General features: G+C 45.8%; 1 protein-coding gene across 6 annotated transcripts in view; it reads right to left on the bottom strand.

Moving 5' to 3' along the window:
* The window catches only part of ATP11B (ATPase phospholipid transporting 11B (putative)), a 101,511-nt gene extending 79,959 nt beyond the window's left edge, over positions 1-21,552 (bottom strand). For all 6 annotated transcript variants that reach the window (XM_066618736.1, XM_066618734.1, XM_066618735.1 and 3 more), the window contains exon 1: positions 21,269-21,552. In XM_066618736.1, coding sequence (XP_066474833.1) covers positions 21,269-21,295 — 27 coding nt within the window. In that variant the 5' untranslated portion in view covers positions 21,296-21,552. The remainder of the gene's footprint in view (positions 1-21,268) is intronic.
* Between the last annotated feature and the right edge of the window lie 5,544 nt (positions 21,553-27,096).

The following is a 27,096-nucleotide window of genomic DNA, read 5'->3' as shown; positions in this document are numbered from 1 at the left end:
AAGAAATGCAACCCCCATAGTTTTGAAAGGTATGTTTCCACACTAAGCAGATAGCCATTAAAGTTAAATGAATTTAGAACACATTGTTCAGGGAGAAAGAGGACATCAGAAACTGGGACCAACCACAAAAAGAACAGCAGGATGAGCAAAGATATATGAATTGAACTTCTGTAACCTAACCAAGGCAGAACCAGTATGTATGCAATGTAAACAGAGAAAAGCAACACCCCCACACATTCTTTAGACTTGCACATGCACACATACTCACCACACACAGTCAACTTACTACAGGATGAACCTGATACAGTGAGGAATTATGGAGAAGTGAGATTCAGGGCTTGTTAAAAGACAGTGGTTTCAAATGACTCCAGCTTATGTGATGCTCTAATTACATGTTACTATGAAACTCAAGGGACCACTGGAAATAGATGGAACCAAGCAGGGATGTAGCCAGAAAAACCCTCACCATCTGTTCCACATAAATGATGTAACAATGCTAGCATCCCCATCAGAAAGGCTGGTTGCCTATGAGGATTACAGCACATTAACAAAAAAAATTCCAAAAATGTGCTAGAAGTGTCCAAAGGAACCTTAATGGCAGTTTAAAGTTCAAGCAATACTACCGACACACACACACACACACACACACGCACACACACACACACGCACACACACACACACGCACGCACAAGAGCACAATGTGAGCCCCATTAGGATCAGGTATAAGCATCTTACTCCTTTGCTATATAAACAGTTTTGTGTACCACTAGTCATGATGGCTACTAGTCAGGATGGCTCTAGGATCAGAGGCAGTGAACTACAAATAAGAAATGTAGGGAAGCAATAGTGTAAGGGGATATGGCTTCCATCTCCTCCTTGTAGACTAGTGGAAATTGGTAAACCACTGTGGCAAACAAGTGGTGAACTAGGTGGGTATTTGGTCTGGTTCACCAGGGTTTTATGTTGCTGAAAAGCTACATACTGTATATTCAGTAATAAGAATTATGGAGCAGCAGTAGCTAGACCTTTTGGCATTAGACACTGGAGCTGCTCCTTTAAGTCTGCCTACAACTTTACACTCAAATTATTATGAAATCAGGAAAGTCTTTGGCAGCTGAAAAAGATGTATGTATTATGTGATGGGCTGTTGATGACTTCATAGTTCCCATTTCAGAACAACAGCCCTTCTAGACTGATGTATCAAGACGTACAGTACATCTTGCAGCCGATTTATTTTGGTATCAGGTTGAATAGGCTAGATTAGAACTTCATAAGATGCACAAAATAGAAAGGAAAGGTGTGGTTGCTATCGAAGGCAGCTGCTGCCTCCAAGTAATGAGGGTGCTACAAGCCCACTCGGCCTGTCAAGCCAATCCAAACATATGTGCCCTCAGCTCTGCCCATGCAAAGCTCCTCCTACCTGTACCACCCCAGCTCGAACAATGAAAGCCCACCCCATCAGCCATGGTAGCTAACTGGAAAACCTACGTTTAGAGCAGGTATACCTTTGACTGAGAGAAGCAAGGGAGAAAACAGGGAATGGCATTTCCCTCATGTCCTGCTTGTAAGATTCCCAGAGCCATTTGTCTGAATACTGATGGAAACAGGACATGAGACTAGACAGAGAAAAGTGATTTGCCCAAGACCACACATGGGTCTTTCTGGATTTAAAGATACATCCTGACTCTACCATTTTACCTCAGTTCAGATACACAATAAGTGGGGGTGCCCACAAGGTGCTCAACAAGTCTCTAACGCAATGGTTCCCAAACTGGTGGGTCATGAGCCACAAGCCTGGGAAGCAATGGCCAATGCCCCTTTAAGATGCGGGGAGAGAGGAAAGCAGCAATGCAATCCCCAGAATTTTGTTGCAAAAACTGGAAGTGGCTGTTTTTTCCTTCTTTACACTTTTACAGGTGCAGGGAGACCTGCGGAGGGCACCCCACACCCCCCCCCGCCCAGACCCCACAGGACTGCAGTGCTGGTTGCAGGTAAGTAGAAAACCCCCCTCCTGGGGATTGCACTGCTGCCTTCCTGCCTTCCCTGCAACAACTTACAGTGATTCCAACTCCCTTGTAGGCCTTTAGAGCAGTGCTTCCCAATGGCAAACAAGAACTGAATCCTGTGAACCCTTTTGATGCACGGGCACCAGCTAGGACTCAGAGCTTCAGGAAAAAAAACAGTACTTATTAAAAGCTGTCTAGTTCATATGCAACTTTTTGCAGTTTCAAAACAGTGGGGGTTGGCATGCTGCACGCCCTGATAAGAATTTAACACTGATGATTAAAAAGTTAATGGACAAAACAACTTTGCACTGCAAGAACAAGAAGCAATCTGATAGCAAATTCGAATAGAAGCCCTATGGTCTTTCAGCAGCACTTGCTCCAAGACCACTCCTAAGCAAACAAAAATCAGTCCATCTTTAAATGGACCAATTCACTATACAAGTTGAAATCTTCACAATGGGGAAGTTTTGGCTTTTTGTTTTTATCATTCCCCATAGCATGCGTTTTTGGTTCGCTTTCCTAGATAATCAGAAGTTGTTTCATGGTACCTTATTACTGTGTGCCTGCTTTTTAGCTGCAGTTCACTGTTGTGCAGGTTGTGTGGATGGTCCTGCCCTTTGGCATGCAATTAACATTTCAGTCAAAAGGTAAAGCATGGGAGAGAGACCTGAACAGAAACTTTATTGAAGAAGAAAGTTGCAAATACTGGAGGAGGGGAGATGTCACCACTCTATGTGTAAATCTTAAGCGGAGTTTAGTTAAGATAATATACAATATTTTGCACATACCAGAGGAAGAGAAGAATTTGAAATACCTGAATTTTTTCAGTGACAGGTACATGGTCAGACCACTGATCCACTTTGCTCAGTATTGTAAGCACTGACTGGCAGTCGCTCTCTGGGCTTTCAGACAGGGCAGTCCTTTTCCAGTCCTACCTAAACATGCTGAGGACTGAAGTTGAGGCCTTCTGCATGCAAGGCACAAACTCTTCCACTAAGCAGCCACCCTTCTTCAGGGTAATCATGCTATGTATTGCCATAACTTATCAACATAGAAACACAACGTGATGCACCAGTTGGCTTGCTGAACTTCGATCAAACAAACTTGTGCAAATATATCCCTGCTCTGTCACAATCACTAGGTAAGCCTGGGTCAGTCATTCTCTCCCTTTCAGCTAGTGTTCCTTACAGGTTATATGCTATTCCGCAACCACCCCTACCTCCACCCCACAATCCATCTAAGCTCCATGAAGGAAGGGCAGGACACAAATGCAACAAACAAGGAATACCAAGAGAAAAACAGTTTAATCTCATATGCAATTGTTGCTCAGAGAGTCAGAAACCATTTTAATTGTCTTCCAAGGGTTTGTGCATGGGGGGGGGGAATCAAGATTTAATGTATTTCAGTCTAAAATCTGGCACGCAAGGAAGTTAATGCCACAATCAGGAAGGTAGGTTCACATATTAAACCTGTGCAGCCAAGTTTGGGTGTGGCATTCAGTGAGCATGAGTACATGGTGCATATCTCCATCCAAGTCCACCACATTATGCATGTTTGTTGCACATAACTAGTGCTTCACTGATGTGGGATGGAAAATTTTCCACCCCCCCCAAAAGGCATTACAGACAGCCTGCATCTTACATGAGGGATACATTCCAAGGTCAGCGCCTAAAGCCAGAATCATGTATAGTCAAAACTCCTTTAAATCCAACAAATACATACAGTGCTGTCTCTTTAAGAACTAAAAGACACATGGCAACTGTGGGGACAGTAGCTCCATTCTCCCATTTCAGGCTCTCCCTGGGGCATTAACAAAGTAGAAAAGCAGGAGGAGTCATCTGGCTTGTTTAAACTGTTGCTTTTCTGGTTTTTTGGGGGGTGGGGGTTGAGCATGCACGTGTTAGATGTAGCGGACCATAGTTCATAAAATTAATCAGTAACAAAATGAATGGATACAGTATCAGTTATATTGGGAAGTTTCAAAGTTATTTTTCACTTTTTCATGCAACAATCCCTAGGAAGCATACATCTCCCTCATACAAGAAGGGCTATTTATGTAAAAAGTGGGATAGATAAATGGCAAGGGGTTGTCCACACTGTGAAATGCTCAGTGGTAGTATAAACAGAGTCAACAGCATGTTGATGACAACTCCTGCATCATCAACAAGCTACAATAGGCTACTGCATATGCTTCTCTGCTATCCCAAGTCACATACCTCGAACAAGGTAATTGAGTCTGAGGATGGGCTGCACGTAAGCAAATGAGCCGAAATTAAATATGGGTAAAACACAGGCCTTCCTGATGAGGAGACGTGCCGATCCAGTGATGGAGGCTTTGCCAGTTCTGAATGGCATTGCATTCGCCTTAATAAATCAAGTTCATAGTCTGGGGTTCACAGTTTCTTAGACCCAATCTTACATCTGGAAGTTCACTTTTTTTTGGTCAGGCTTTTCACACTTCTGTTTAGTTAGCTGATTTATTCTCTCTTGCTGACTTATGAAATTTTCTTATTTCATTGTCAATTGTTCACATTGGTCATTGTATTTTAAATTAGGTTGTGAATTGTCCAGCATCACAAATTGTTCAAATAAAAATAAAACCAAAAGTCTACAATCAAAACACAGATTCAAAATCTATTTAGAAAACTAAACATTTCCCCAAACCTACGTCTTTGATTGGGGCACTTGTGTGCATACTGGCTTAAGAGTGTAAAAGTTAAGGAGAACATACCAGTTTTATGCATACAAGAACAATAAAAGCTCTTTGAAGGTATGAAGTCCAATATTATTTTGGATAAGTGCAAAGCAAGAACATATTGTATAAATACGATATGAAGAATAAAGTTACAGAAAGGGTTAGCCTTTTGTTCAGTCCAACAAGAATTCTAGATATGAAAATAGGGATTATTGCCTCAAATTCTCCACTAGTATAGTATGAAGCCATGCTGCCATGTCATAACTGCAGTTGATGAGATATTTACCTCCACCACAAAGTTGTGTTCAAGTTTCAAAATTAGCTTCTGAGAATATTTATTCCTGAGTCAATGCAGCTGGCTTCCTAACTGCTTCTTTCCCACATGACTAGATTGTTCATCACAAAGGACTGTACCCAGCGTGTTATGCAACTCACAACAAATTCACTCAGCCTAGATATTGAGCGCTGTGGCTCCTTCACTGCTGATAAGCAAACATTACATTTAATTTACACAGCACTCCTTATCTCAGTGATTCTCAGAATAGCCAGGCTAAGAGTCACAGGTATTCCAGGAGAGGGAAGGTGAACTATAGGGGAGATAAATTTGTTTGGCCTAAACCTGCGGTTTTCAAACTCTCAGGGAGTTTGAATCCCGCAGTAAGTCTTTGTGGGGGCGGGGCGGAGGCAGCAGTGCGATCCCCAGGATCGCGCTGCTCTGGGGGCTGCAGGGGTTTGGTGCACTTGGTGCACTCCTGGAGGCGGAGCGCGATCGCCCCACTCTCACTTTCCCTGACCCGGGGAGCTTTGCAGGTGCTCACGCCCGGCTCCCCGCAGCAAGGGACGGCTGCTGCAGGGACTGGAGGGTGCATCCCAGTCCCTGCAGCCCGGTCAAAAGGGAACGTGGAGCGATCGTGCACCGTTTCCGGTTTAGTGGAGCGGGGCGCGATCGCTCCGCTGTCACCTTCCCTGACCTGGGGAGCCCTGCCTAAGGTCACGCAGGGCTCCCCGCACCCCCAGGGGGGCTGCAGGGGGCTTGGGCAAGTGCACCAAGCCCCTGAAGCCCCCCTGAGACCCCCTCCCTGGCTCCTGGCTGCCCCGCCCCTTAAGGGGAAAGGGACCAGGACCCTCAGGCTGGGGCGCCGCAACGCCCCAGTTTGAATACCACTGGCCAAAACTCACAGCCAAGGCAGTATTAGAACCAAAGAACCTGAAGTTCATGCATAGAATTCCATTCACTGTATGCATATCAGCTCTCAGAAGGTTAGGAAAGACTTCCCTTAGAAGCAGCAGCATTCTTATGATGGTCCAAATACCTTAGCCACAGAGCCTGTTCACTTCATGTCACATCCATTAGAACAACCTGATCTGCTTCCTCTTCCTGTCCTACTAACTAAGAAAAAGAGGAATTGAAAAGGCTCTGCCCCCAGCTGTAGATCTACAGCCTCTAGAAGATACTATATCAACGTTTCTCAACCAGTGGAACTTGAGGTGATGTCTGGTGGTATGTAGAGGAACCCCAGACCTCTGCTGTATGGCAGCAAGACCAGAAATGCAATGCGACAAGCAGCAGTAGGAGAAGGCTTGGTGGGTAGAGGTCTAGCATGCACTTTTCACAAGCATGAATAACCCCTTTCCCCTGGGGGCTGGGGATAAGAATAGGCCCTCAGTTTGGCTGTACTTGTCGTAAGAGGCGACTAAACAGCCACCGGGTAGATGGGACTCGTCAGCCTGGGAAGGCAGCTCATCTGAGAGAAGGAAAACTCTGATCCCAAACCTCCACTGCCTTGTGGCTACATCCAGTTATGGAAAAGGCTTCAGGAGTCAACCTTGAGGCAAAATCAGGAGCCGGAGTCCCTGAGGCAGTTCATGGCTGAACACAGTCACGTTCTGGCAACTCCTGCGACGCCGCTGGAACCAACCGTATTGGCCTCTGCCTTTCCATTGGACCATTTCAGCGACGTGGAGAGGGGGGATTTGCTGCATGTGTAACAGCCTATCCTCCATGCCTACTTTACCCAGGCTTCGCGCACTGGAGAGGACACTCTGTTCCAGAACCACCATTCAGAGCGTGACACCATAGTCTTCCGAGACTGAAGGATGCCAACAAGAATAAGCCCTCCTGTTCGCACTGAGCCTCTCACTGGTGTTTGTCCCATCACTTCTGGTCTCCCAATCTGGAAGTAACTGGCAATGGCATCATCACCAGTTGCCCAATAGGTGGACCATGCAAAGTGGTATGGCGGGAGACAAGAATTGAGAAACGCTGCACTAGATTCATTCCATCTCTACTTATTTAAAGGTTCGGCTCTACCTCTCTACAATACTGAGTCATAAAAAGCTCTATAAATTCTTTCCCCTTTTGGGATTACAACAATTAAAGCAAAAAATTAATTAAATGAATACAGGGCTGTCCCTATATCCATGGGGAATCAGTTCCAGGGACCACTGGCAGATATGGAAACCGTGGATATAGGGGGCACCTGTATTGAGCCCCCCACACTCATTAGCATTGTTTAAAAGCTTACTGGTGAAGTATTTCTTGCTTTCACAGGTCACTATAAGCATTCAAGAAGGCTGCTGACAGCCTGAATGCTTGACGAAACTAGATCAAACAGTAACTGGAAGCTAATGGGCATGCTGGAGGCTCCCTGCAGAAATGAATCAGTGGATACTGGATCCGTGGATATGGGGGTTGGCCTGTACTGTGCTGGCAAGAATACCAATCTAGATTGTTGAAGATAATTCATTTGTATCCTGACACCATTTCTATGCAAATCATCATTAAAAGCATGAAAAAGTTAAGACAGCTCATACCTACATTACTGTATTGACCTGTAGATATCAGTATTTTATTGCCATTTATTTATTTAGCACATGGCATATCATACATGGACTTATATATCAATTAGACTAGATCAAATGTCAGTGTTCAGTTTGTCCAGCCATTCAAGGACAGAGTTACCTTCCCTGAAAAACTCAGACCATGGGCCAGTATATGCCCTCTGTTTGCAGCCAGACACAATGTGGTATATGGTTTGGCAGGAGAACCCGCAATCACACTGTGGGGTAGATACTAGCCCCCATTTAACCACTGAGTTCTGACTAACACCATGTAGGGTACGGATCCTGTTCAAAGTTTTCCAATGGTGGCAAGGTAAATCGAAACCTGGCACCTTAAATGTAGGAATGTCTATATAACTACCTGTTTCTGGGCGTTTGACTGCCCATTTAGCTTTCCATTGGGCATTGATGTTAAAATTGTTGTGCAGATGTTATGCAAGTCCCAGAGAAGGCTTCCTGGATTTAAGCCTACCGATTGATAGATGAGGAAGATCGGCATGTACTGGTAAAAGTGGGTTGTTGGTGATTTTTGTATATTCTTTCAATAAAGGCTCTTGCCTCCATAGGGCTGGTGGTGCTATGTGGCCAACAGACAGGAGTGGGTCTTATACAGCCGCTTATGATCCTCATGGTTTCATTTAATCTGGCATCCATCTTGCTAGTATGACAGCTGTTGAGCCATACTGGAGCACAGTATTCTGCTGCAGAGTATATCAATCCTAATGCTGATGTTCTGAGAGCAGTGGCTAAAGCTCCCCATCTTGTTCTTATTAATTTCTGGAGTATGTTGTTCCTGGTATTGATTTTTGCGGACGTGTTTTCAAGGTGTGACTTATAAGGGATAGTCTGGTCCAAAGTTACTCCGATATTCTGGATGAGGATTGTAAGGGAGTAGGTTGTTATTCAGCTAGACCTTCTGGGCTGCATTAGCCAATTTATTGTTAAGGTGGAAGCATGTAGTCACTGTTTTGCTGATATTGGGTATTAACCTCCAGTCAGCAAAATATTTTCCCAGGATCTTGAGGTCTTCTGAGAGGAAGCCATCCTCCATGTTTTTTCCCTGCACTGCTAGAGCCAAGTCGCCAGCATATCCAAATTTACGTCCCCTTGTTACTGGCAAGTCTGAGATGTACAGGTTAAATAGTGTGGGTGCCATTAAAGAGCCTTGTGGGAGGCCGTTGTTTAGCCTTCTTACGTTACCTTACTTCTTATTGCCATTGACTAACAACATATGCCAAACAGCACAAACACAGTGTGCCGATTTTGGTGCTTGGTCATTTGCACTTACTATATTTGAACATAGTGACAGCAGCTTCTTGCTTGCTCATGCACTATGATGAAAGTAATTCATTTATTTTTTCCAGAGAACAGAGACACATGAGATTCAACATCAAGGCAATGAATACTAATAAAAAAGATGCACTTTGTATAAAGCTCTAGCAAAAAGCAGCAGTTCCTTTCCTTAGAAAATAAAATTATTTTGAGATTCCATTCTACACACTGCCTGGGAAACCACTGCAACCCCCTGGTTTACCTCACCAATGTCCAGACTCCAGATATGTCTGGGGGTTTGACAAGACTGAATGGTTCACTTGGATTTAATCTGTTATTACCTTTGCGTTTAAACAACTTGACAGCACAGTCCTAAGCATGTCTACTCAGAAGTCTCACTTAATTTAATGGGACTTACCTGGATGCAAATCTATATAGGATAGCAGCCTTAAATAACTTTCCTTTTTTTCTTATTGTTAGGAGTGTGTTTTCTTGTTAAACACCACATTTTGGTATTTAAGATACTTTCCAGAAATTAAAATAGATTACTTTTCCAGTTAGAAATAATACTGTGGCTGCATACACTTTATCACCTAACATTTTTAAAGTGATTATAATTTATTAAGATACACCCTTAGAATAAAAACACATAACAATTTGCTATTTTAATCAAGAAATTTTAGGGGGAAAACTGACCAAAAAACCACACCCCTGCTTACCACATCCCCTATATCACTCCTACAGTTTCACCAATGTTAACATTATCTCCTCTTTGTGATAATCACTGCTTCAGTTATCCACCATTTTCCAGCTTGCGCCACTCATTCTACCTGCCTGCCTTGCAACTTCCTGTTAAATTCCAAAGTTAACCTTCCTCCTGCATTCTGCCAGTTAGATTTGACCAACTAAGCTAACCCACACTTCATCGCTACTTGCAGCTGTTTCATCAACAGAGTTTCACATCCACAGTCTTGGAGAGATACTACCAAGTTTGCAGATGACACTAAACTTTTCCAAGTGGTAAAGATCAGAAGAGATTGTGAAGAGCTCCAGAAGGATCTCTCGAAACTGGCAGAAAGGGCCACAAAATGGCAGATGCGTTTCAATGTAAGTATAAAATCATGCACATTGGGGCAAAAAAATCAAAACCTCACATGCTAATGGGTTCTGAGGTGTCTGTGACAGATCAGGAGAGAGATCTTGGGGTGCTGGTGGACAGGTTGTTGAAAGTGCCAATCCAATGCACAGCAGCAGTGAAAAAGGCTAATTCCATGCTTGAGATAATCAGAAAAGGGATTGAGAATAAAATGGCCAGTATTATAAAATGCCATTGTACAAATTGATGGTAAGGTCACACCTGGAGTATTGCATCCACTTCTGGTTGCCACATCTCAAAAAGGATATAATGGAAATGGAAAAGGTGTAGAAGAGAGCAACCAAAATGATTACTGGGTTGGGGCACCTCCCTTATGAGGAAAGGCTACAGTGTTAGACTCTTCAGTCTAGAAAAAAGGTGCCTGAGAAGGGACATGATTGAGATGTACAAAATTATACAGGGGATAAACAGAGTGGATAGAGGAATGTTCTTCCTCTGGTGGAAGACACCAGAACTAGGGGGCATCCACTAAAATTGAGTGTTAGGGGAGTCAGAACAGTCAAAAGAAAATATTTCTTTACCCGGTGTGTAATTAGTCTTGGACCTCCTTGCCACAGTTTGTGCTGATGGCATCTAGCCTAGGTGCCCTTAAAAGGGGTCTGGACAAATTTCTGGAGAAAAAGTCCATCACAGGTTACAAGCCATGATAGGTATGTGCAATCTCATGGTTTTAGAAGTAGGCTGCCTCAGACTGCCAGATGCAAGGGAGGACACCAGGATGAAGATTGTTGTCTTGTGTTTTCCCTGAAGCATCTGTGGGCCACTGTGAGACACAGGAAGCTGGATTAGATGGGCCTTTGGCCCTGATCCAGCAGGGCTCTTCTTATGTTCTTTTTCCATGCTAGCTCAGTCTTATGACAACCTTTACAACTCTGAATGCAAACTTCCTGAATACCACACCTTGCATCGTCACTGGTAACATGATAGTATAATATTGTAACCTTTTCTGTACAGTGAATCCATGATAAAAGACTTTGGAGAGCACACGGTTTATTTCTAATGTCCACAGAGTCCCATTAAACCCATTACAGAGCTCCCTTGGTAGTACCAGGTGAGATCTATCACAAGGGTCTCAGGGGCAGACTCACCTATCCTCTAGCACAGTGGTTCTCAAACTGTGGGTTGGGACCCACCTGGTGTGTCGGGAACCGATTTCTGGCAGGTTGCAAGAAGCTGGCGGCAGCCATCTTGGGAGATGGCAAAGGACCTAGGCAACGCCATTTTAGAAGTAGGCAAAGCCTGGGCATCGCCATTTTAAACTTCCCGGCATTGAGACGTAACTAAGAGTGGCTTGCACATGTGCAAAGAAAGCAGCGTGCCGCTTTTCCCCAGAAAGTGTGCTGCTGCCTTCCAGCTGGACCTCCATCTGCACTTGGAGGCTTCCCTCAGGGGGGCCAATCGCGGAGTGCAGGCTTGGATTGCAGGCAAAGAAGGACCAGGAGAGACGTGGAAGAGCCAGCCAGGCTTCTCCCCACCAACCTTTGTCAGCTTGGTTGCCTTGACAGGATGGGTTGCCTCAGGGTTGCAAGACAGAGCAGCTCTCCCCCCCCCCTCGTGGCTGGAGAGTGTAGGTCAGGGGTCGGCAACCTTAAACACTCAAAGAGCCATTTGGACCCATTTTCCAGAGGAAAAAAAACCTCGGGAGCCACAAAACCCTTTTGACACCTAAAATGAAGATAACACTGCATATATAGTTTGTTTTTTTTTACCTTTATGCTCTTATAGGTCCCATTTTTATGAAGTAGCCCCCTCTTGTAGCTTTTAGTTAGTTTTGTCATACATTCTTGTCCTGTGTTTTCAGACGCCTGGTCCTCTATGGTGTTTTGCCTGATTCCAAGGCCATTCTCTGCCTGGAGAATTATGCCCACTTTAAGCAAATTAGCTGCCCTTTCCCCCAACAAATGACCCTGGTTCTGCCCTGCAGTCCTGCTGGACCCCACCTCCAGGGTAGCTCCCCTGTTCAACCTGCAGAGGTCCTCTCTCCTGCCAGCAGCCTCCCACCACTACAGCAGACCCTGGATCGTCAGCAGGTCTTGGGCACAGCAGCCGCACTTCAAACTCCAGTGTCTCTAGCAGTCCCTTAGTCACAAAGTCAGTCAGAGTATCCAGGGCAGAGTCCAAAGTCAATAAGCCAAGTCACAGTCCAAGGTCAGATTCCACAGTCAGTCAAATCAGTCAGAGTATCCAAGTCAAAGTCCAAAGTCAATAAGCCAGGTCAGATTCCAAAGTCAACCTGCACTCCTTCTGCAACCCACAAACCCTTCCTGCCTCAGGTGCTCTTATATCCCTGAGGGCCCTATTGCCTTCAAGTGGCTGCAGCTGTGCAACACACTCTGCTGGATGCCCAGGCCTTACCCTCAAAGGGGCCACTGCTGACACCACATCTACCTACTCACCAGATCTTCCTAGATTCCAATACAAGTGGGGGGGGGAGCAGATCTCTATACAGACCAGTGCAAAAACTGGGAGGTGTGGGGGAGGGAAGATCTCTATATAGATATCACAGCAAGACCATTGCAAAACCCCTTGCACACAGAACCAACAGAAGGAAGTTAGGGGGGGGGGAGAGATCTCCATACATACCAGTGCAAAAACAGGGGGAAAGGTAAGTCAGCCCCAGTAGAGTCAACGGGGCTTCATCCCAGGGATGCATGGACAGGAGTGCAGCCTGCGAGTGGCTCCTCTCCCTGTCTACTCAGAAGTCAGCCCCAGTAGAGTCAATGGGGCTCACTCCCAGGGGAGTATATATACACTGCATATATAGTTTGCGCTCCCCTCTTGTAGGTCAGTTATATAATACACTTCCCTCTTCTAGGTCCCACTAAAAATCAGGTCCAGACCCACAGTTGGAGAACAACTGTTTTAGATTGTGCACAGGTGAACTGCTTGTGAAGGATACTGTCATTCTTTACTGTCATTTACTTCTGTACTTCTGTAAATGCCTTTCCACACAATACTACCTCTGAACAAGACCACTTAGTACTACTTAACACTGTTCACAAAGGTGCTCCTGAACAAACAAGCTAAGAGTTCAAAACTGCATAAAATAAAAGGCATACTAACAGTGATTACTTCCCAACCATTAAATATGCTTTGGTGCTACATATACAGTATGTTACACATACAGTATACAAACATATGCAGAATACCATCTGGTGCAGAATACCAAACCCCCTTCAAGTTTCAAAGTGAAGGAAATGGGGCAGTGAGAGTGTGAGTGAGTGACGGGGATGCTGAGTGGGGAGCTTGAAGGCTGTAATCCTGGGCACACTTTCCTGGGAGCAAGCACAATGGAACTTACTTCTGAGGAGACACGCACAGGATTGTGCCCTGAGCTTGGGAGGAGGACAGAGCAGCTGCACTCAATTGCTTGCTTTTGCCTTGGCTCTGTGGGGTCAGGTTTGTTTACGCACCCTCCCCTACACGGGCAGGCGGCTGGGGCTGCGACTCGGGCGGGAGGGAACATGCGGTGGTGGCGGCGGCGGCGCGGGCTCTTTGGGCAGGAGCTGCTCCGCCAGCCGTTCACGCCCTCTCCTATGGGGCGCAGCCGCAGGAGGTGAGGGAGCTGCGCCTGTGCGCTCGGGCTGGTGAGCAGCGGCTGCTTCACGGGAGGAGCATGCCCCTCCCCCTACGGCTTGGCCCTGCAGGGAGCCGCAGGAGAAGGCTGAAAGAGCCGCTTGCGGCTCCAGAATGGCAGGTTGCCGACCCCAGGTGTAGGTGGAGACCTGAACACAGGGCTTGGGTGAGTAGAGGCAGACCCATGTGATCTCCCCTCTAGTGAGCCTGCTTTGAAAGCAGCATCACCACCGCCACCGCCGCCACCCCACTGCTGTTCTTGTCCTCTGCATCACAACTTCTCTCCCTCTCTGAAATCACCTGGAAGCCACGATCCTTTCCTGCCCTGGCTAGCACGTCCTCTCTTTATATCTTTGCTGGGATGAGGGGGGATCCCTACTTGCCTGGCTGCCAAGACAGCATCCAGGAGGTGGTGGAGGAGGGAGGGCAAGCCTGGCATGTGGGGGGGGGGGAACACCCAGGGAGAGTGCTGCTCCCCCAGCCGCTTCTCTGATGTGCACCCTTCCCCTCTTTTTACTTCTGTCTACTCTTCTGTCTTACAATTCTGTCTACTCTTACCTGGGAGTAAGCACCATTGCCAACAATGGGAGTCAATTCTGAGTAGATGTGCTTAGGGTTGGGGGAGATGAGGGGAAGCGTCCCTGCTTATCTTCCTTCTGAGGGGAATACTACTGTTTTTATTTCCTTTATTTACAAAAGCTCAAGCTACTTCTTGTATTGAGGTGCATGAGTAGGGCGCACTTGTTTCTGCCTAGTAATGAGCACAGTATCAATAGCCACATCAGTGTTTGTTAGTTTGAAGCACAATACAAGAAGTAGCTTGAGATTTTGTAAATACAGAAATAAAAACAGTAGTAAATAAATACACAAAAATTTTGTTCCAGATGTTTTATTTTTTGCTTGACAGCAATGGTAGCAAGGGCAGGGAGAATTGGAAGAAGCTTCTGAGCTGGAATACTATCTCTTGTCATTTACAGTTTGAGTTTCTAGGCAAGAATTTCCTGCTTGATTACATCACTTCCAGCTCTGACATCACACAGTGATGTCACTTTGTTTGATGTCATTTCTGGTTATGACATCACGTCCAGGTTGTTGACATCACTTCCGGTGGGTCCCAGACAGATTTTCATTCTCAGAAGTGGGTCCCAGGCTAAAAAGGGTGAGAACCACTGCTCTAGCATTGCCCTAGCACTGGCAGCTTCTGTACTGCCCTCTATTAAGAAGCACAGGAATGTTTCCATTACTTGAGTGCGCTAGTCAAGGGTGGGTGCAGAATGGCAGCACCATGGCTGAGGGAGCCCAGGAATGTAGGAAAGTCTGCCTGCAAGCCACCCCCCAAACTTACATACCTTAGAGAACTCCCATGGTGCTCCCACTTCACCCTCCACCAGGACACTCCAGGAATTGAGACATCCCTCTTCTCCAGGGCACCTGACGGAGTGTAGTGTGGTAGCACTAAGAGAACTCTCGAATAGTTCAATTGCACGCATGTCTACTCAGAAACCCCACTGCATTCTATGGGACCTCTGACTATATATGTATAGCATTGCACCGCAAGGTAGGAATTTAATGATTAATGGGGGAAAGTGGTGTCAGGATTTAACCGACCTCTTTCTCCCCCATTAGTCTGTTAAATCAAGGATTCACTGTATTTAAACTTATTTATTAAAGGCAAGAACACACTGAACTGTTGCACTCCAGCCCACATGAACTTTTAGTGCCTTATACCCATTAGACCTACAATGGGATAATTGTTCCCATATAATGGAAAAGGGTATGTCGCCTCAAAGAGAGATCAACTTCCCCCCAAAAATGTGCCCCTCCCAGCTTGGGGGAGAGTTCAACATAATATAAAGTAGCAATGACTCCTCAGTATGGCAGAGAAAGGGGTACTCTTGCTGGTATTCATCACTTTAAAAGACTACATGAACCCCTGCTAATTGGGTAAGGGGCACTTTTTCAAGTGGGTGCTCCTCTTTTTAGCAGGGGAAGAGTAACTGGTCCGCCTCACCCCATCAGTGTCTTTTCTAGTGGCTATCTGCTGGTGTTCTTTTGCATCTTTTCAGATTGTGAGCCCTTTCGGGACAGAGAGCCATTTGATTTTTCTCTGTAAACCATTTTGTGAACTTTTTTGTTGAAAAGTGATTTATTATTATTAATTATTATTAATAATAATATATAATATATAATAATAGCATAATAACATAATAACATAACAACAACAACAACAACAACACTTCAGCAATAGTGAGCACTGAGCCACTAAAGACTTTTTTTAAAATCCATGCCACTCCCAGTGAATTCACTAGCTTGGGGAAATCATATTTTTCCCTGGTAGATAGTGAGGCAATTTGAGTGCTGGAAAAAAAGTACAAATAAGTTAAATTTACAAACATTGACCTGGTTCAGACAATAATCTACAATTATGATTTGACATTCTGGTTTATTTGAACAAACCACAGCTTCCGAGAATGGCTGCAATAGGTAATTTTGAATAATTCAAATGTAATTACAATTAGCGAAATGAAAGTTTTTAATCTCCTCTGGCGCAGAACGCGCAGAACGGTTCACAACCATCAGTTCTCAAACTTTAAAGGTCATTAAAGCTGCTGTCTGATTTATAAATGCCAAGGGGTATGGCTATACAACAGTGCTCCCTCCCCCCCCCGTAATAGGTTATTTGACCCTTGAGGCACCTAGCCTAATCTGCCCTTTTCAGTTTTGTGAACCACCAAAAATTGGGTCGCGACCCACTGGTGGGTCTCAGATCCACAGTTTGAGATCTGAGATCTCACTGATCAGTTTGAGATCAGTTTGAGTGGATGCTGATCTAAACCATGGTTTGAATTATCATCACAACTGGGCAACTGCATGCAAATACAATTGTTGGTAAAAGCCTCGGTGTTTGCTCTTCTAAAGAAAGTATTCATTTTGGCCCAGATTTATGCTGCTACAGTATCTGGTAACTGAGCTAATGTCTCATAAAGTTACTTGTTTTACTAATACAAGAAAGATAACAGATTCAACATATGTAAGTTACCAAAATACATGAGCAAGTAAAAACATAAGATTATGGCCATAAAAGGGATCGAGGATAGTTAAATACATCTGCTGATGAGACAAGTTTGGACCGTTAAAATAACAGTACAATATTAAAAATACAAATATTCTTTGCTATCGGAGCAGTACTTCCTACTGCTGAGATACACTAAAATCTTTACACCTTGCCTTTCCACAATGACTGCTCAAGTAACAAAATAATTAAAAATACAACCAATAGCCAGAACAGCAGTACCCACTGATAATTAATATAAGCTTTTTTTCTAAATTAAAACACAGACACAAAAGAGTTGACTTCTAGAGTATATGAGTTGTGACCTGATTTTTGGTGGGCCGTGAAACTCATAAGTGATAGCTGACAAGGAAAATATATTGAGCTATTTGGAAACCGAAACAGAGCAGCACATGTGCATTTACTCATGAGTAGGCAAACGTGCCTCCGTTCACTTCAAAGGGCAGGCCAAGAGGAATGCAACACCACTAGAATGGTACTGATCCAATTAAAACAGGCCCCAACAAACTCTCAACAAGAAAGTCCACCCTCCAAGCTGACAAGGAAAATGTATTGAACCCTATGGAAAGTGAAACTGAGTCGTATGTGCATTTATGAGTAGGCAGCCATGCCTCAGCTTATATAGAAAGCTAGGTGAAGAGGAACACAATGCCACCAGAATGATCCTGATCCAATGAATGTGGTGCAGAAATTCTCCAGAAGGTGCTCCCCCTCATAGTAAAAAGAATAAAAGCAAAGGCTTGAGTAGCTGATAAACTTTTTAAAATCTTGTAATACTAGGTGAGTCCTGACAAAGCATTGTTTTAATGAGTAGGTTCTGGTGCTAAAACATCTGGGAACCAGAGTTAGAAAGTTAGGTAGCAGGTTCCTCTGCGAGTAGGTATTTCCATAAGTGTAACAATTCTAAGCCTGACTATTGATTCAAGCCTAGATCAGTAAATCACACAGAGATATAGCAAACATTTCTGAAATTGAATTCTTTAGGCTCACATGAGCCTTAATTAAAACAATTAAATCGCACAGTACATTAACAATTCTCTTGATACCGTTTCAGAATTATCATATTCAAGAGATAGCAAGTGCTCTCAAAAAGAAGGCAACAACCATAGTTATGTGACCATGCAATATAAAAGCAGGCCCTGTTCCAGATAACTCCCAGTGTTTAGGCACCTCTTTTGGCATCAAAAAGATAAGATAAAATTATAAATACTTTAACAAATACTCAAGTGAAACAACCTAACTAAGAATTTCTCATATACATGTACAGTCTCAAACAGAATCTGTCTGTAATGACAAAGCAGGGAGCTCCAAGTAGTTGAAAGAACAAAATCCTTATCCAGAAGTGAGAAAGCAGGTTAATTTTGGTACAGTTTTGTTCCAACATCAAATCAAAGCTAGAAAATTCCATTGAATCTGAATAAACTGTAGCTCCACTGGATAGGCAAAGCAGCCAGTCTGTGAAGATTCAGTTCACTCTCAAAAATTAGCAATCTAGGAACACTGAAATAGGTCACTGCATGCTGCTGTAAAAGCTAAATCCATGCACTAAACTTAATCAATTGGAAAATAAATCAATCGTAAATAGTGAATGGAAGCATCACTTTGTGAGATACACAAAAACATATTTCTTCATGCTGTGTAGAATGTTCTGTACCTCAGAAGTGCACTGTTGAGTGCTCTCGTGGTTTATTTTTATGGACAAATGATTTAAATAGGCAGTCAATATGAATGGATGCTTATTTTCTTGAGAATGAATTGCAGATTTACTATCTCAGTAATCTTCTTTTGTATTACTCCTCTGTAGTGTGGATGTCAACTCATTTGGGGCAAAACTCACTCAAGGTGCAGCTTTCCATTCACAGCTTCTGATATAAGAAGCAGGAAGGATATGGTGCATTCTGAATCACATTTGCTACTTCCCTCAGCTTGCTCTGTTTTCAAGAACCGAAGTGTTGAGAAGTGAGGTGGAGGTAGTGAACAAGAGCCAAAATACAATGTTCTGTCTTCTAAAAGGAACACAGGCAAGAAAAAGCAATCAGTCCCCATTCCAAAAGGAACAACCTACTAAAATTAAGCTGAAGCCAACTTTAAAAAGTGACAGCTGGCAGAATTAGATTCAAATCTTTACAAACATTCCCCTGAAAACATGTTCAATTTCTCTCCCCAACAAGATCAAGAATTTGCTCTTTCACAAGAGGTCCTTCTGCTAACGGAAACGAGTAGACAAAATTCAATCCAGGATGTCACAACAATACATGATGGTCACTGATCACATTCATTTCTGGAACAGATCTTATGATTTTTCACTTTCAAGTCTTCATTACATCACTTTTTTCAGTGGCAAACTGATATTTCACTCCAAAAACTGCAGAACTGGTTCCAAGCTCCACTCAAAAAATGGCAAGAGGAATAGTCAGTCAAGCAAGCACCACCCTCCAGAAGGAAGAGTACACAGATGTTGTAACACTGCCTTTGAACACAATCTCACAACTCAACGTTATTTTTCCTACATGCTGAAATGTCTCAGCTTGTGATTAGCCTAGTAACTGTCTATGCCCCAGCTGCTTTCAACACAACCTTCCTGTAATGATTAACACTCCCTGTTTCACTCACCTGCCCACTGACTCTACTTTCTGCTGTCTTCCCACAGGGGAATGTGCCTCTTGGGAGGCAACCTCAAGTGAGAGAGATTCCGGGAACAGGACTGGAAAGCCAGACAATACAAGGAAGAAAGGTTGCTGAAGCAGGGCAGAGTCTGGCCCATCACAGCCAGTTGCATTTCCGAAGCGAGCATCCCTGTATTTACAGACACATTCACACCTGACCTTTTCTGGTGTGCTTAAAAACACCTCTTAAGTTGCATTCCCAAAAACAGCCTGTTTATAGCATAAAAACTCTCCTCTCTGTTCTTGGGAATAAAAGTTAGACAGAAATGAAGATAAATGCCAGAGGACTCACTGCAGTGTGTGTTTTAAAGGTTACCTTTCAGGGAGAAGCAAATGCACAAGCAAGTGACAAGAAAGGAACAAGTGCCACGGTGTTTACCATGGCAAATGCCATTCTCCTGCTTAAAGGATTTTAGATCCCCATCTGCCTGATGTGGCATTTTTTAAAACTATTTTAAATATTTTTGGCTCTCATTGTTCCCAGTTTGTTTTAAAGGGGAAGAAAGCTTTCTCTCCTAAAAACATGTGATAATGTTAAGTCCAATAAGGGGAGAGATCCTAAACTACAGAGTGTCATGGCTGGGGAGAACTGGTCCGAAAAAGTGTCCCATCTGTCAAGACTGCAGGCATCACCCCAATCTTCCCTTCACAAATCTTTGGGGAGGGAAGCAGAAATCATAAATCTTTGGGGAGGGGAGCAGGACACATACAGGGTGAAGAACGAAAAGAGTGTGTACAGGATTTTGGATTTCATTTCCCTCTGCACCCCTTCCTTAAATTGCACAAATAAAAAGATCAGTAAGGATTTCCACACCATGTATTGTGTTTATTCTTTTTGTGATTATGCCCCAAGAAAAACTGAACTTTATGTCTCTATTTAGGTGACTTGGGAACAACAATTAGAAGTCACAAGTGGAAGGTGAGCAGGGCACACAAAGGGTGAGGGGAGAAAGGGGGGGAACAGATGTCACAACTCCAGTAAGAGAACAGGAATTGGGAAAGGTGTGGACACACCCCTGTGGGGGGGAGAGTGAATGGGAGGCACCCAGCCCCCCTATCCTCAGGAGGGGGAATATCACAACCTGAGCAGGAAATGGGCAAAGTTGGGGCACACCCCTGCTGGGGGTGGAGGAAGAAAAAGAGGGAATTTCTCTTCCAGAGTGTGGGGGAAGGAGAGGGAAAAGTTAAGGGAAGAACGTGGGGGCAGCTGGGGGGCAACCCCCCCCCCCGTTTTCTGGGGCAATGTCACAACTCCAGCAGAACAGGAATTGGGCAAGGTGTGGACACAACCCTGTTGGGGGGAGGGAGGAAAAGAGGGAATTTCTCTTGCAGAAAGTGAGGAGGGGAAAGTTGAGGGGAGAAAGTGGGGGGACACCTGTGGGGCACCCAGCCCCCCTCCTCTGGGGGGGATGTCAGAACCCCAACAGGAGAACAGCGACTGGACAAGGTGTGGACACATCCCTGTTGGGGGGATGTCAGGAAAAGAGTGAATTTCTCATTCAGAGGAAAGGGAAAGTTGGGGGGAGAAAGTGAGGGGCAGCTGGGGGGGCACCCAGACCCCCCTTTCTGGGGACAGGAAAAAGGAGAAGGTACTTTTCTTTCAGAGTGTGTGGGAGGGAAAAAAGTTGGGGGAGAAAGTCCAGGGCAACTGAGGGTGCCCAGTCCCGCCTTTCGGAGAGGAGGAAGAAGGATATTTTTCTTTCAGAGTGTGGGGGAGGGGAGGGAAAGTGGGGGGCAGGTGGGGGTGCCCAGTCCCCCTTTTTCTGGGGGGGGGAAAGAAGAGGGTGTTTTGCTTTCAGAGTGTGGGGGAGGGAAGAAAAAGTTGGGGGAGAAAGTGGGGGCAGCCCCTCTCTTGGGGGAACGGGGGAGGAGGAGCACTTCTCAGAAGGTGAGGGAGGAGAGGGGAAGTGGGGGCAGCCCCTCTCTTGGGGGGCGTCCCTGAGGGGAGGGGGGGAGGGGAGCGACGCCGCCCGCGAGACGTACCAGCTGCTGCCGGACCCAGCGCCACATCCCCCTGAGCGGGCGGGCGAGTCCCTCGAGGCGAGGCTCCTGCGCTCAGCGAACGGGGCGTTGCTGCTGCTGCTGCCGGCGGAGGCTGCCGCGCCTCCCCCTTCCGCCAGCGCCCCCGCTCCCCATGCGCGGGGCCGGCCGGGTGCTTCCCTCTAGCGCTGACGCGGAGGCCCCGCCGAGAGCAGCCGCCGCCTCCGCCACGCGGCTCCCAGGAGCGGCCGCGGCTGCCTCCCCGCCGCCATCAGGCCCGCCGGAGCCGCCCCAGCGCCGTCGCCAGGGGTCCGCGCCGCCTCCAGGAAGTGACGGCGCGGGGGGGAGGGGCGACTGGCCGGCCGGACGGCCGCGGGGTCGGACCCGTGCGGGGCTGTGACGGGGCTGAGCCGTCTCGGGCTGCGGGGGCGCCTCGCAGACGCCGGGCAGCAGAGCAGGCGGCCGCCCCCACCTGGGAGGAAGCCCCGTCGACCGGAATGGGACTGACTTCCGAGTAGACCTGCACAGGATGGGGCTCTGAGGCTCCCGCCCTCTCCGCGCTTACCCGGGAGGAAGCCCCACTGACTAGACTGGGACTGACTTCTGAGTAGACATGCGGAGCACGGGGCTCTGAGCCTGCACTCCTATCCTCACTTTCCTGCGAGTAAGCCCCATTGACTAGAATGGGACTGACTTCTGAGTAGACCTGCACAGGATGGGGCTCTGAGGCTCCCGCCCTCTCCGCGCTTACCCGGGAGGAAGCCCCACTGACTAGAATGGGACTGACTTCTGAGTAGACATGCCTAGGGCTCCGGGTTCTGTCCTTGTGGGGAGTTTCTCTAAAGTTTTGACTTTAGAGAGCACCAAGAGTGAGATAGTTTCTCATCTGTGCTCTGATGTGGTCCGTGTGTTCCACTCCCCCATATGGGGACTCTACCACAAATGGAGCCGTAAAGAGCAGTGGTTCCCAAACTAAGAGCTGGGACCCCCAACAGTGGGTCACGACCCAAATTTTGGTGGGTTGCAAAGACTGACAAGCTGATAGCTGACAAGGAGAATGTATCCAGCCATATGGAAACCAAACAAAGCAGCGTGTGGGTGTTTACTCATGTGTAGGTGACTATGCCTTCAAAGTGCAGGCCAAGGGGAACACAGCCCCACCATAAGAACATAAGAACAGCCCCACTGGATCAGGCCATAGGCCCATCTAGTTCAGCTTCCTGTATCTCACAGCGGCCCACCAAATGCCCCAGGGAGCACACCAGATAACAAGAGTCCTCATTCTGGTGCCCTCCCTTGCATCTGGCATTCTGACATAGCCCATTTCTAAAATCAGAAGGTTGTACATGCACATCATAGCTTGTAACCCATATTGGATTTTTCCTCCAGAAACTTGTCTAATCCCCTTTTAAAGGCGTCCAGGCCAGATGCCATCACCACATCCTGCGGCAAGGAGTTCCACAGACCAACCACATGCTGAGTAAAGAAATATTTTCTTTTGTCTGTTCTAACTCTCCCAACACTCAATTTTAGCGGATGTCCCCTGGTTCTGGTGTTATGTGAGAGTGTAAAGAGCATCTCTCTATCCACTCTGTCCATCCCCTGCATAATTTTGTATGTCTCAATCATGTCCCCCCTCATGCGTCTCTTTTCTAGGCTGAAGAGGCCCAAACGCTATAGCCTTTCCTCATAAGGAAGGTGCCCCAGCCCCGTAATCATCTTAGTCGCTCTCTTTTGCACCTTTTCCATTTCCACTACGTCTTTTTCGAGATGCGGCGACTAGAACTGAACGCAATACTCCAGGTGTGGCCTTACCATAGATTTGTACAACGGCATTATAATATTAGCCGTTTTGTTCTCAATACCTTTTCTAATGATCCCAAGCATAGAATTGGCCTTCTTTACTGCCGCCGCACATTGAGTCGACAGTTTCATCGACCTGTCCACCACCACCCCAAGATCTCTCTCCTGATCTGTCATGGACAGCTCAGAACCCATCAGCCTATATCTAAAGTTTTGATTTTTTGCCCCAATGCGCATGACTTTACACTTACTGACGTAGAAGCGCATCTGCCATTTTGCTGCCCATTCTGCCAGTCTGGAGAGATCCTTCTGGAGCTCCTCACAATCACTTCTGGTCTTCACCACTCGGAAAAGTTTGGTGTCGTCTGCAAACTTAGCCACTTCACTGCTCAACCCTGTCTCTAGGTCATTTATGAAGAGGTTGAAAAGCACCGGTCCCAGGACAGATCTTTGGGGCACACCAGAAAGGTCCTAATCTAGTGTTTCTCAACCAGTGGTTTGGGGACCACCAGTGGTACTTGAAGTGGTACTTGTGGGACCTCCAGACATCTGCTGCCTAGAAGCAAGATAAGTAATGTGACAAAGATTGGTAGGAGAGTTGGCTTGGTGAACAGAGCTCCAAAGCATGCTTTTCATGCACTCTATAAAGCCCTCCTGTCCATGCTGAGCCTCTTACACATTATATCTGGCCTCTCAACCCAGAAGTAACTGGCAAAGACATAATCAGCCATTACTTCCAGTGGTACTTCCAATAGGTGGCTCATTCAAAGTGGTCCCGTGGGAGACAAATGTTAAGAAATGCTGTCCTAATGCTAATGCTAATCTGATGAACGAAGGCCTCCACAAACTCAGTTCCCACCCCCACCCCTAGCTGACAAGGAAACTATTGAGTCTTATGGAAAGTGAAACCGAGCCATAAGTTTGTGCAAACATGTCTTGGCTCTCATTGAAGGCCAAGTGAAAGAGAATTCAAGGCCACCAGAATGGTCCCAATCTGATGAACATGGAGCTCAACAAATGTGCCAGAATGTGGCTCCCCCCACCATAGTAAAAAGGATAAAAAGAGACTTGAGCGGCTAGTATACTTTTTTGTTGTCTTGTAAAGCTATTTTATTTAGTGTATGGCATATAATACATGGACTTATATATCAATTAGACGAGATCAAATGTCAATGTCCAGTTCATCCAGCCATTCAAGGACAGAATTGCCTTCATTGAAAAAGTCAGACCATGGGCCGTTATATGCCCGCTGTTTGCAGCCAGACACAATGTGGTATACGGTTCGGCGGGAGAACCGCAATCACACTGTGGGGTAAATACTAGCCCCCATTTAAACATTATAGTAGTTGGCAATCTTCAGTCTCGAAAGACTATGGTATCGCGCTCTGAAAGGTGGTTCTGGAACAGCATCTAGTGTGGCTGAAAAGGCCGATTCGGGAGTGACAATCCCTTCCACACTGGGAGCAAGTGCAGTCTGTCCCTGGTCTGTCTCCCTGGCTATGGGCCTTCCTTCTTTGCCTCTTAGCCTCAGACTGTTGGCAAAGTGTCTCTTCAAACTGGGAAAGGCCATGTTGCACAGCCTGCCTCCAAGCGGGCCGCTCAGAGGCCAGGGTTTCCCACTTGTTGAGGTCCACTCCTAAGGCCTTCAGATCCCTCTTGCAGATGTCCTTGTATCGCAGCTGTGGTCTACCTGTAGGGCGCTTTCCTTGCACGAGTTCTCCATAGAGGAGATCCTTTGGAATCCGGCCATCATCCATTCTCACAACATGACCGAGCCAACGCAGGCGTCTCTGTTTCAGTAGTGCATACATGCTAGGGATTCCAGCATGTTCCAGGACTGTGTTGTTTGGAACTTTGTCCTGCCAGGTGATGCCGAGAATACGTCGGAGGCAGCGCATGTGGAAAGCATTCAGTTTCCTCTCCTGTTGTAAGTGAAGAGTCCATGACTTGCTGCAGTACAGAAGTGTACTCAGGACGCAAGCTCTGTAGACCTGGATCTTGGTATGTTCCGTCAGCTTCTTGTTGGACCAGACTCTCTTTGTGAGTCTGGAAAACATGGTAGCTGCTTTACCGATGCGTTTGTTTAGCTCGGTATCGAGAGAAAGAGTGTCGGAGATCGTTGAGCCAAGGTACACAAAGTCATGGACAACCTCCAGTTCATGTGCAGAGATTGTAATGCAGGGAGGTGAGTCCACATCCTGAACCATGACCTGTATTTTCTTCAGGCTGATTGTCAGTCCAAAAACTTGGCAGGCCTTGCTAAAATGATCCATGAGCTGCTGGAGATCTTTGGCAGAGTGGGTAGTGATAGCTGCATCGTCGGCAAAGAGGAAGTCACGCAGACATTTCAGCTGGACTTTGGACTTTGCTGTCAGTCTGGAGAGGTTGAAGAGCTTTCCATCTGAGTCCTGACTAACACCATGTAGGGTACGGATCCTGTTCAAAGTTTTCCAGTGCTGGCGAGGTTAGTCAAAACCCATGTAGGGTCGTCTATATAACTATATAACTACCTGTTTCTGGGCATTCGACTGCCCATTTAGCTTTCCATTGGGCATTGGGCATTGATGTTAAAATTGTTGTGCAGTTGTTGTGCGAATGCCGGAGAAGGCTTCTTGGATTTGAGCCTACCAATTGATAGATGAGGAAGATCGGCATGTACTGGTAAAAGTGGGTTGTTGGTGATTTTTGTATATTCTTTCACTAAAGCCTCTTGTCTCCATAGGGCTGGTGGTGCTATGTGGCCAACAGACAGGAGTGGGTCTTATACAGCCGCTTATGATCCTCATGGTTTCATTTAATCTGGCATCCATCTTGCTAGTATGTTAAGCCACACTGGAGCACAGTTTTCTGCTGCGGAGTAGATCAATCCTAATGCTGATGTTCTGAGAGTAGTGGCTGTAGTGGAGTAAAGCTAGGTGGGTCTTGACAGAGTGTGGTTTTACATAGTAGATCCTGGAGCTGAAAAGTTTGGGGAACCACTGGTGTAGACTAAACCTACAAGTAGGAATGGCACAGATGTTTCAGTGGGACGTGGCAGATGCTGGATGATGAAATAAGAGTTATGGAAACTGGGGGAAAGATGAGGTTGGGGGGGTTCCAATCTGCATTCCAGTGGAAACTTAGGTTGCTTTAATGAACAGCAGACAAGATTCTTGTCTAACAGATTCGTGTTCTAACTGCAGACAAGATTCTTTGAAAGACAGCTTGGCATCACTTCCAGTTTTAAAGAGGGGTGTGTTTTCAGGTGTATTCCCAGTTCCTGAGAGGTGACAGTGAGCCCCAACAGGCTTGGACAACCTTCCTTGGGTGTACCCCTAACATTCTCCCATTTCTGGAGATTTTATGCAATATGGAAGGCGTTCTTTGGCAGCCATGCTGGATTTATTTATTTAAAACTTTTATATATTTTTTCCAGATAATCAACATGAAAAATAAAATCATAAAAACACAGTATTGGTAAAATCAAGCTGAACAACCCTTTTGGCTGAACTGGTTCTCTCTTCCAGAGAGAAAGAACAAACTCAGCCAAAAATTTTGCAACCCTTCCACTAACGTTGTCAGTATCCAGAAAGATCCTGGAAAAGGTTATTTAAATGGAATGCTTGTGAGCCTTTGGAAAATAATAGAGTGAATTCCAGGAGACAGCATGGGTTTGTCAAGAACAAGTTGTGCCAGACAAGTTGTCTCATCTCCTTCTTTGATATTAGTCAGATAGACCATGAGAATGCATATCTAGATTTCAGCAAAGCATTTGAGGAAGCCTGTGATAGCCTTGTGGCTAAAATGTTGGCTTAGATGCTACTATGGTTAGGTGAGTTCAAAACTGGCTGAACAGCCATTCCCAGTGAGTACTAATACATGGCTTGACATCAACCTGGAAAGAGGCATTATAAGTGGAGTGCCACAGGACTCTCTCTTGGGCCCTGTGCTGATCAGCATTTTTAGAATTAACCAGGATAAGGGGATGGAGAAAGTGCTTAAATAACATTAGAATTATTGAATCATATCCCTCCCTCCCTATCTCTGGG

This window comes from Tiliqua scincoides, chromosome 3 (genome assembly GCF_035046505.1).
Source record: "Tiliqua scincoides isolate rTilSci1 chromosome 3, rTilSci1.hap2, whole genome shotgun sequence".
Taxonomy (NCBI): Eukaryota; Metazoa; Chordata; class Lepidosauria; order Squamata; family Scincidae; genus Tiliqua; species Tiliqua scincoides.
The sequence above is the reverse complement of the archived record's forward strand: the minus strand, read 5'-3'. Positions and strand labels throughout refer to the sequence as shown.